Here is a 12,104-nt window from a genome sequence, read left to right as displayed (position 1 = left end):
TCAACCATTGGACTTGAGTCTCATATTTGCAGGACTCCCACATTTATGCACATTAATATATTCTGTATGCCTCTTTCTCCTATTAATCTATTGTCAGTCATCTCAGTGAACCTTCAGAGAAGGCAGAGGGGAAGCTTACCCTCTGTCCCTACACTTTTTTGAAATGAAGTTTAATAAATAATAATGTCATTATCCAAAGTAGAAATGTTCAAATCAAATCTGCTCACATGCCTCTCATTTCTGGTTGAGTACAGGTATTAAAATTCCTGATTTGGCTTAGGGTAGAAGAAAGTGATGCAGAGAAAATACCTTTGTAAAAAGACTTTTCAAATAAAGATGATCCTGAAATAAACATCCTCTGGTGTTTCAGGAGAAACAAGACAATAAATCTTCAATATAGGAAACACTACCTAAACCAAATATGAGGTCTTTTGGTGGAAAGAGACATCTCTAATACCATGGAGGGTAAGAACCTGCTTCCTACCAGACTGTTCCCATCAGGGCCCAACAGAACCATCATGTGGTAGGCTGACCCAGGAGGGCAAGTGCCAGACAAAAGGAGGTACACATTATGCTCCTTGCCGCTTGCAAACTCAGATCCCAATCTGCTCCCTGCTTCTCCAAGCCTGAACAATGCTAAGTCCACAAGCTGCAGCACGAGCTACTGCTTACCACTTGTTCTGACTCATTCCTGTTCCTTTAGGCCAGTTTCAAAAGTGAAACCAGAATCTTCAAATGCCTTGTCTCAGTTTAGTTTCAAAACAATGCTTTGAGGGAGCTATCCCTAAGGTGAGGAAACGGAGGCCCAGCCCTGATGGCTCAAAGCCACACTGTGAGGTAGCAGCAGCACCAGGAAGTGATCCTCGATTGCCTGCCTCCTAATACCAAATACAGGGTTGTGGTCAACAGGTTCAGTTTTTGAGTCTGATAAACCTGGATTCAAAGCCACACTCTGCCACTGACCAGCTCTATATATTCCTGGCTAAATCAAATTAACAGTATTGTAGTAAGGATGACATGATATTTCTAAAATGCTTATCCCAGCATCTGGCATATAGTAAGCATTTGGCAAATGGGAGATAGTATTTCTCTGTTGAAAGAAACGCATATAACTGGGAGTATATTGGGCATGAAATAGTAAAAACAGAAATAAGTCAATAACCCTCTTAGGCTAACATTTCACGAATCTATAAAATATGCTTTTAATATGAAAGGAAAAAATAAAACCATAAGAAATGGGATACATCTGTTAATATTTTTCAAAGTAAGAGTTACTAACTGGTGACCAAATATAAAATGATGAACAATAAAAGTGTTTGGGTAAAATAAGTGAATTCACAGCATGAAGGAATATAGATAAAATTAACTTCCAAGACACTTAACTCAGGCATGAAAGATAACTGAGGATCACTTCAAGGTTAATAATCAAAATAAACCAATGGCTATGGAAGCAAAAAGCAAGCCTGTCTTTTTAGGTGAGAATCTGGCATGTTATAAAGTAGAATTCAGTTCTCTCCACACATGAGCCACCCAGGAGAGAGAGTGGCTGCAGAAGGGAAAACAAAACCATACCTTTCCCAGGAATACAACAATTTAAATTTGAAGGTCAAACTATTCAATTCTTTACTAATGGGACTTCCATAAAGGTAGGAATGAGCTACTTATTCAGGTAGAGAAGACAGAAGCAAAAAAAGAGAGGGAGGGAGGGAGGGAAAGAGGTAAGGAGGGAGGGAGCGAGGGAGGGAAGTATTGAGTTAAAGTCCCCAAAGATCAAATTCAGTAGCATAGCAGGAATCATCCCCAAAAGCTCATAATTACACATACTCTACTAAACACAATTAACAGAAGAAATGGGTGGGGGGAGGGAAATATCCTTTTTTAAGAGGGGGGTGTGTGTGTGCGTGCGTGTCTTTTAAATCAATTTGCTCCTAGACTCAAAACAGGCCTCATGGACCTATGGAGTCTTAAATCCTCTTGACATTGTAAAGCAACTTGGGGTGGTTTCTCAAGTCTCCTCTAGAATAAATGCTACCCACACTGCAAGGGGCATTCTCTCCCACCCCCAGGCCACCCCAGCCAGGCTAGGTTTGAAAGGGCTACTTCTGCCACTGGAGGAGTGGAAATGAGAATGAACACTGGTGGGCACCTGTAGGTTCACTAGAGGGCTCCGGAATGGAGCACATCTGTCTGACCTTCAGCCTTGGGTTTGAAAGAGGAATTGTGCCAGGACTCAAACGGGAACATTAAGCATTTAGTGTTCTTCACAAGAGACCTTGGGAAAACTTCTCGGGATGCAAAAATGATCAAACAGAAAACAATTACCATGGGGCCTCTGATAAAAAGTTCTAGAAAACATCAGAAGAAGAGCACTGAGTTATAGACAGAAGAGTTTCATGACGTTAGCAATGCACAAGGGGAAATAAACTCTATAAAACAAAAATAGGCTATGAAAAGAGAACAAGCCAATGTAGGAAATCACAGGAAAATAAGAGACATTGCTGTTAAAATTCATGTTAAAGGCAGTAAATAGCATACTCGACAGAACGAGAGACTGAGTGAGCTATTTCAACTTGAAAAACACGTTGACAACATCACAAAATGCCAAAGTTGTTAAAATATTAAAATACTTCCATATTGGTTGGCAATAGTTACTCCCCACCATGTAGTCAGTCCCTTGTGGGACTTCCCCAAGATCCAGCATCTAAGCATAACTTCTGTTACAGCACGGAGCCTCCAGGACCCTGCTCCAGTACTAAGACGACTGTTTAACTGTCCTGTGCCATGTTGGTTACCAAATGAGCTGTTAAGTATTTTATTTTATTCTTTTTTTGAGATGGAGTTTCACTCTTGTTGCCCAGGCTGGAGTGCAATGGCGCGATCTCAGCTCACTGCAACCTCCGCCTCCCAGGTTCAAGTGATTCTCCTGCCTCAGCCTCCCGAGTAGCTGGGATTACAGTCATGAGCCACCATGCCTGGCTAATTTTGTATTTTTAGTAAAGACTGGGTTTCTCCATGTTGGTCAGGCTGGTCTCAAACTCCTGACCTCAGGTGATCCACCCGCCTCGGCCTCCCAAAGTGTTGGGATTATAGGCGGGAGCCACCGCACCCGGCCCCTGTTAAGTATTTTTGATATCATTCCTTGGGTCTAGCCCAAGAAGAATAGGTATTACCTTCAAGAAAGATACAAATGAAGCAGAAGTATTAATAATAATCAAAACTATAACTTAAGGAAGCTTTCTGGATCTAAAGAAGACTGAATCAAAAAATCAAAAAGGCTCATGACTTCCCAGGCAAAACATCACAAAACAAGACAGAATTTAAGAGCCAGGTTCATTTTCAAAACCAAGAGAGTAGACTGAATTTAGGTGGCCTAATCTCACATAAAGGGATATTTTGGTTTGTTTCTTTTGTTTTGTCTGATTTTCCCTCAAAGAAAAACAGACTAAACATCTGGCTGAATATAGTGAATCTGTGGTGGGCCATTCTTTGCACCCTTCAGAACCAGGGCTTCATTCTCCCTGTGGAATGCAGATGCTCAAAGCTGCCTCCCTCTCCCGGAACTGTCCAAAGCCAAAGGGAGCTTCCTTGCCCGAGGACATGTGCCCCTCCCAGCAAACATCCGAGGATTGGTCAATTTAGAGATACAAAAGCCTGGTTCCCTTGCCTGAATTTGGGATAACTCCGAACCGCCACCTGCACAACTTGTGGGATGGGCTAAGGCCTCTGCTATAACTACATCACAGCTCAGCTTCTCCGTCTGCCCAATCCTGCTTCTTTCACTCTCTCACTGTTGTTGCTCCCAAGAATACTCACTAACAAACCTTTTGCACAAAACACTCTCAGGGTCTGTTTCCAGGGAACCCCATATAAGGCACTCAGTCAGGGCTCTATTAAGAACTGAGAGGCAGGAGGAAACCCACTGACTAGGCTCCGAGAGGTCCCCAGTGTCACTGAGAAATGTCTTCAGATACTATAAGCCTTGGTTTCGGACCAAAGCTCCCTGGATTTTAGGTGAAGACAACCAGTAAACTACTGGATGGTGCTATCCAGTACCGGACAAAGTGCTATCCAAATCTCTTTCATACAAAATGGTTCTTGAAAAACCATTTTGAAAAGATAAAAGAAATCTAAGGCTAAGAAAGATGTTAAAGCCTAGAATCGTAACATATTTTCACTATAGATAAATTTTATGTTACAATTTTATTCAAAATGTTTCAGAAACATGAAAAAGAAGAAAAATTACATTGATTTTAGGAGGCTAAAGCTGGATGAGATAGTAAAGGAGAACATTATAGGCCAATCTCACCTATAAAAATATGTGCAATAATTCTCAAAACAACTTATTTTATGAAGCTCTCTTTCACTAACGAAAAGTAAGACAATAAGCAAAACATGCACATTGAACTACAGGTTTTACAGGTAAAAAACAATAAAAATAAATGACTTGAAAAATTACAAAATTAAGAATTATATATGACTCCTAGCAATGGTTCCTTGAAAGGAATAATAAAACAAAAACTTAGGCAATTCAAATCAAGAAAAACAGAAAGAAAAAAATTAGAAAGACATAAAACTACCAAAAAAAGAAGAGAATACCATGCATAGTATATGTTAATAAACTGGAAATTCTCCATTATGCAAACAATTTTCAGAAAGAAATTATGAAAATTGGCCCAGCAAATAAAATGGAAAGTTAAATAAACACTGAGTTAAAAAGATCGCTGAGAAACTAAATATGTTATCAAATTATTACTCCCTCAACAAGTTTAAAGCCTAGAAGATTTTATTATCAATCTATCTGAACTTTTAATGATCAGGTAATTCCATACAATAGACACTTATTCCACAATACTACTACTATTAATAAGAGTGAATACTCCAGCCACTGATGCATTTAATCCTCACAATAATCCAATGATATAGATACCATTACTACATCCATTTTACACAAGACGAAACTGAGGCACAAACAGGTTAGGTACTTTGCCCAGAGCCAGCCGCACAGCTAGGAAGTAGTAGAGCTGAGACCTGAATGAAGGCCATGCTCTTACCTCCTCTTATAAACCACCATTCACAAAGAAAGGCCAAAGCTTTTGTCTAAGAATTCAAAATAGCCCTGATAACAAAACCTTCATATATTAAATATTTTTCTGCCTTTTTCCATAATCAGAAACATTTTAAATAATCGAATACTTGCATAGCACTTTCTGTGTGCCAGGCACTATTCTAAGCAAGCTACAAATGTGACTGTACTTCATCCTCATTACAATCTTATGAGGGAGGTATACTATCATCATCCTCCTGGATAGACAGATAAAGAAACAGAAACACTCAGAGGTATGTGATGACATGTCTAAGATCACACAGCAGCAGGTGGCAGAGCAGAGATTCCAACTCTGACCATTTATAGGCTTTGTACACCGTGCTACATAAACACCATAAGGGGTGCTGAAGACAGCACTGACTATAACTTTTAAATTAATCATAAATGGTTGCTTTATGAAAATCAGATATGGAAATCAAAGCATCACTTATGAAATAGGTCACTGCAAGCAAACAGCCATCAGGTGCCATTCTCAAATCTTATCGTAATCTAAACAAAACTATTTACATGAAAAGCAAAGTTCCCAGGGACAATCAAAATCATAATCAGACTGACATTTTCTTATAAAAAATAAATAATTAGTTATATTTTATTTATAAATACCATCTATACTATGACTAACAGTTATTACAACTTCATTGCTTAATTAAACCACTCGCTCTGTAGCTCAGACTAGAGTGCAATGGTGTGATCTTGGTTCACTGCAACCTCTGCCTCCGAGGTTCAATTGATTCTCCTGCCTCAGCCTCCCGAGTAGCTGGGACTACAGGCATGTGCCACCACACCTGACTAATTTTTGTATTTTTAGTAGAGATGGGGTTTCACCGTGTTGGCCAGGCTGGTCTCAAACTCCTGACCTCAGGTGATCCGCCTGCCTTGGCCTCCCAAAGCAATATATTTTTAACAAAGATGCAGGACAAATTATTTCCTCCAATACAACTTAAAACATTGTTTAAGGAATTTTTTTTTTCATTTTGTGATATTAGATTAAGACAATATTCTATCTGGATGTCAAAACACATTCTGAATTGAGTTTTAAACACAGGAAGCAAATGATATCAACAATACTAAAGAAAATGTGTGACAAGGTCCTAAGAGAATGTCTTACCAAACTTTATGTACAATACTGTACCAATATGTGAGACTGTTAATACAGACCATAAATGAATCCATATAAAAAATTACATACTATATTGATACTAAACAATAAACTTTTGCTGCCTGCAAAAAAGAATAAGTTAACCAAACTTATTAGTTAACCAAACTTAAAGTTCATCTTTTGCAGCCATAAAAAAGAACGAGATCATGTCTTCTGCGGGAACATGGATGGAGCTGGAGGCTATTACTCTCAGCAAACTAATGCAGGAACAGAAAAAAAAGTACCACATGTTCTCACTTATACATGGGAGCTAAATGATGAGAACCTACAAACACGAAGAAGGAAAGGACAGACACTGGAGTCTACTTGCCAGGGGAGGCCAGGAGGAGGCAGATGATCAGAAAAGGTAACTATCAGGTACTGGGCTTAATTCGTGGGTGATGAAATAATCTGTATAACAAACCCTCATGACACGAGTTTACCTACGTAACAAACCTTCACATGTATCCCTGAACCTAAAATAAAACAATAAAAATAAAAAATAAAATTCATTTTTAACATAAAAGAGACTGTTGTATTCCAGTTAAGGCTTTGATTGTTTCATATTAGCAGTAATACACATTAGTAATATGAGAATTATTATGGCTACCTCTGGCTTCATGTGATGTTCTCATTTCACTTTCTGTTCTCTCTTCAAAGTCTTCTTTGACATCATCAGCATGCTGGTCTCTAAGAAAAACAGGCATTTCAATATTTTATAAGAGAAACATTTTTAAAAAATGGTTCAGAACTACATCTCAACAACTGCTTTTCTTAATTTTAAACCAAAGGATGCTACTAAAGTGTTAGAAAGGATATATAGTTCTACTACAAGGCAATTAATTAATAACACCTATAAATGCCCATTTTCCTCATTATCAATTTTCATTTCCTATTCAGGAAGAAGATTTAAAGCTAAGGATAATAAAATGAACTATTCTGGAAAATGTAGCTATTGAATAATTCAACTACAATTTGGGACATGTATTCATGTGGAATTTTACTTACACAGTTTGGTAAGACTTCTATTTAAAGAAAGAAGACGTTTTGGAAGTCCACACCATTGAACTAAATCACTCAGCACTGGGATTCGGATGGAGGCTAAGACTGGCTTGGGGGAATCAATCCCAATTCTAGGAAGCTTTTCCTGGCTTAATCAGGTCAAGTCCACCCGCTGAAGTGATTTCACCTCTTTCTGACCAGGAGTAACCTAATGCTAAACTAAACATGCCAGAGATGCTCCAAAATGGAATAGATCCATTTCAGTCTTAATTCAGAGCTTTTCTCCTTATGTCAAGGGCAAAAACGGGTTTGTTTTTTTTAAAAAAGGAACTACTTTTCTTACGTTTCAGGGACTTAAAATTTTTCACCCTAATGTATTCCATTCTCAGGGTTCACAATAAACCCCATTTTGCAATTTCTTCTATACAGAATATGCTATCTGGCCTACACACTTTAGTGCTTTATAGTATTCTGTGTTTATGATGTGCTACTGTTTCATACATGCTGTTACCGTTACAAATATACGTGAGTTTCTTAAAGATCCAGAGCATACTTCTGTTAAGTTTTAATAACAGGGCAAATACATTTGAAACAAAATATCCCAACAAATATAAAAGGAGTTCTATAGTTTTAATTACAAAGGCACTAATTGAGTCTCCATTTGAAAATATAATAATTAACACAATGACACTAACACAGTAAGCATGCAATAAATACATGTTTTCTATTTTTACTGCTATTTTTAAATTATGTATTGTTTATTAGTGATTATCCTGTGAGGAGATACTATTTTTAAGAAAGATCATTTCCAGGAGCAAATGCGAAATTTCATTTGAATCTGAACTCCCCGGCTTAGTTCATGCTAAAGACAACTTGCTACAACTGCTGAAGTATACTTGCTCTTTTGAAAATGGGGGAGAATCATTATTTTTTTTTCCAAGAGAAATCAATTAAATGGCAACAGGGTCTCTTATTCCATAGAAAGTAGAAGGATGAAGCTACAGTAAAAACAAATGTAAGAATATCACTGATAACTGGAGAAAGAACATTAGTTGAAGTATTGATAAAAATTGTGTTTTCTATGTAAAAATAATGCTGCAGCTATGCTCGGTAATTACAACATGTTAAAATTAGCTTACCATGCTAAAATTAACTTCTATGAACTTCCAAATTTGTTTTATATTAAATTGGAAATAATATTGAGTGCACAAATTCTATCCCAGAAAGTATTGTCAACAAGTAGTTTGTAGATGGCTATATCAATTATTATTAAAAACCATACACTACAGTCATATAACTTAAAATTGGCATTTCCCAAATAAAGCAAATTTCCAATTATTGTGGCTTTTCTAGAAGCTCTGATGAGTAGTTGATATTTTTTTTTAAATAGAGAGAGAAACACCATGAGTCCAAAAGCTAAAAAGTCAAAATTTTCTGTATATTTCAGTTTTCAGGATCACAATTATCCACCAATAATCAGCAGTTACCCTTTTGTGGTTTTACTAAAGTATACTATTCCTTTAAAATAAGCTTTGTTAAAATAAAGATAGAAGACTTGAGCTATGAAAAAAGTTCCCTTGTTTTCTTATGCCTGAATACAATGACAATTACTTATTTTCTGAACTCCAAGAAAAAGATCACTTTCCAAGAGGGAACAGAGATAGAATAAGAAAGTAAAATCTTTGACCCAAAAAATTTCCTCATACCTGGATCTGACATAACCTATCCCAAAAGAGAAGCAGAATGGAAGCTATGTAGTCTTACATAATTTATGTTGCTTCATTATAGAAGCATGTTCAGTTTTCACTGTCCCAGTTTTAACTCATGACACTTCATTAAATTGGACCCATACAAACCTGGGAATATATAAACACAGATATGTATTTTTACCAAACATGAAGAACTCCACAAAAAATGTTTATTGAATGTTTTATTTCAGGTTAATGTATTGATTCTGCAAATTCCTTCAAATTAAAAGCGCCTATACCCCTGAGGTTCTATGGGCTGTTTCCTTTAGCTAGAGAGTGGAAAGGTGGAAGACGGGGTCAATCTGCGCAGTCTCTTAGAACAGGCATTATGAAACAGATGGGTGAATAGAACCACTGGAGCGAGCAGAATCTTAATCGAGCACATCCAGACATGTGGAAACAGTTAATATTAATAAGAAAAGTTCACTTCTTAAGAACACAGTATGAGCCAAAGACTGACTGAGCTTTTTACATGCCCCATATTTTATAACACGCCTTGAAGGAAGGTTTATTACTATAGCCACAGAAATGTAGAGAAGTTAAGACTAAATTCACAGGGCGAGTATAGCACCCGTTCTTCTTGACACCAAAATCTGCAATTGGATTCAATCGTCTTTTATTTTTACACTTGTGTTTTTCTAAAATAAAGTATGATATATGAAGTTAAGGGAAACATGCTTTTTGTGCCATAAACTTATTCTCCAAATTGTCTTTCATTGATAAGGTCAGGAATGAAGAGCCTGACTCTGTATTCTCATTTGTTTTACATTTTATTTAAAATAAAAATTGAGGCCAGGCACAGTGGCTCATGCTTCTAATAACAACACTTTGGGAGACTGAGGCGGGAGGATTGCTTGAGTCCAGGAATTCGAGACCAGCCTGAGAAACACAGTGAGACTGTGTCTCTACAAAAAAAAAAAAAAAAAAAAAAAAGTTAGGCGTGCTGGCATGCGCCTGTAGTCCCAGCTACTTGGGAAGCTGAGGCAGATGGGTCACTTTAGCCTTGGAGGTCAAAGCTGCGGTGAGCCATGATTGCACCACTGCACTTCAGCCTCGGTGACAAAGTGAGACTGTGTCTCAGAAAGAAAAAAACAAGAAAAATTGTTTATTCAATTGGACAACCATTATTTCTCTCTACTATAAGGTAGAATTTCATTACGCAAATTCTGGCTGAATATGTACTGTGATGAATCTTTCTCTACACAAAAATGAAATCCTTGTTCTAGAATTTCAACTTCCTAAGCAAAATGTTATTTTAGCTACATAGTCTTCCAATTACAGACAAAATATGATTATATCAGAATGCCAAAACTCTGGGATAATGTTACAATACACTCTGGAGCAGAGTAAAAGATATGCTTCTTGACAGATTTTTAAAAATGACAACCAGAAATATTTTCATGCTATATTTTAATACCACAATTATTGTCAACCTAAACATTTCCTGGCCTGCTTTCCTTGATCAACATTTTTCATTATCAACAATTTCGTTTCAAAAGAGGGTACAAGCTGCTTAGGCGCAAGTGTGCGATTTTTTTTTTTTTAAGAGATAGGATCTCACTCCACTGTCCAGGCTGGAGTGCAGTGGTGCCATCATTAGCTCACTGTAACTTCAAACTCATGCTCAAGTGCTTCTCCAGCCTCAGCCTCCCAAGTAGCTGAAACTACAGGCATGCGCTACCATGCCTGGCTAATTTTTAATTTTTTTGTAGAAACAGCGTGTCACTATGTTGCTCAGGGCTGGTCTGAATTTCTGGCTTCAAGCAATCCTCCTGCCTCACCCTCTCAAAGCATTGAGATTACCCACACCGCAGCTGGGTGCATGAATCTTAACATGGAGGAAGCAGCCCAGCAATAGTGGTTACACATATGATCTTAGGAAGTGAAGAGATCTGGTTTAAATTTCAGTTCTGCTACTCACTAGGTTTACACGACCATCAGCAAATTACTTAATTTCTCTAATTCTCAGTTACATCATTGGTAAAACAAGGATAATAAATCCTTTACCTCAGAGGGGCATGTTAAGAATGAAATAAAATAATGTTTAGAAAGCACTTAGCACAGAGCCAGGCACTTAAGTAGGAGCATGATGCACAGCAGCTATTCCTAGTTATAAATTACTTATATTGTAGGATAAAATTATCTACTGACACATGTTGTCTTTAACTAACCTTTCTTCAACTATTAAAATAGCTTTTAGAGTAATGGTTCCAAGCACAGACTACAGTCAGACTGTCTGGGTTATAACCCAGGTCTGCTATGGACTAGCTATGTGGCCTCTAACCAAAGGAGGTTCCATGTTTGTAGAATGAAGGTGTGATGATGGCAACTACACCACATAAGGTATTATGAAGATTAAATGCACCCACATAGGTAAAAGCACCTAAAAAAAAGTGCATGGAAAACAGCAATTTCTCTTGGAATCTCAGAATTTTCAAGAAGCCATTTACTGCAATATTTCTTTAGTTGCAATTCAATACAATTCAATTCAATTCAATACATTTCAGTTGTATTGAATGGAAATACAATCATTGTGAAATCTTACTCAAGAATACTTTTGGCTTTTAATAAAGACAGTGGAATCCACTTGAATGGAAAAATGTATTCTTTATGACTCAGTATTTTCTTTTTCTCTCTAATTATGTGTCACTTTTTAGAGGTCTTACTGTCTTAATCTAATTATGCTTTGTGATAAATATTAGTAAAACAGACATTAGAATGGTAAATGCATAGGATGGCAGTTGAATATGTGCAGCTGTATTTCTTCAAGTCTGTTTGTCATATAAAAACAATTTCTAACCAATTACGTTTCAATTAGCCCCAGTCTGTTAAAAAATATTGAAAAACAAATTATTTTGCCCCAATTTAGGGATTTATCGATTTCTGCCACCTCTTTAAGTCCAGCAGGAAAGGAGGCAGATGCAGATTGACATGTAGATTGAAATATTTGCCAACCAGGTTAGGAAGCTCGGATTGACAGTTATTGCTGGCCCAGCATCAGAGACATGGCTACCTTGCGGCAGCTCAAGTGTGAAAGCTCACTCCTTAGTTTGGCTTGGTTTAAAATAACGCCACCCTTCTCTTTTCAAAATAGCTTATTCTAGTCTCATGG

At 37.3% G+C, this 12,104-nt stretch overlaps 1 protein-coding gene across 8 annotated transcripts in view; it reads right to left on the bottom strand.

The window, feature by feature from the left end:
* L3MBTL3 (L3MBTL histone methyl-lysine binding protein 3) overlaps nucleotides 1-12,104 on the bottom strand; it is a 123,372-nt gene that overhangs the window by 14,532 nt on the left and 96,736 nt on the right. For all 8 annotated transcript variants that reach the window (XM_003827644.6, XM_003827643.6, XM_057302591.2 and 5 more), the window contains one exon: nucleotides 6,853-6,932. In XM_003827644.6, coding sequence (XP_003827692.1) covers nucleotides 6,853-6,932 — 80 coding nt within the window. The remainder of the gene's footprint in view (nucleotides 1-6,852; nucleotides 6,933-12,104) is intronic.

This window comes from Pan paniscus, chromosome 5, assembly GCF_029289425.2.
Source record: "Pan paniscus chromosome 5, NHGRI_mPanPan1-v2.0_pri, whole genome shotgun sequence".
In the NCBI taxonomy this organism is placed as follows: domain Eukaryota; kingdom Metazoa; phylum Chordata; class Mammalia; order Primates; family Hominidae; genus Pan; species Pan paniscus.
This window is presented reverse-complemented; position numbering and strand designations above follow the sequence as displayed.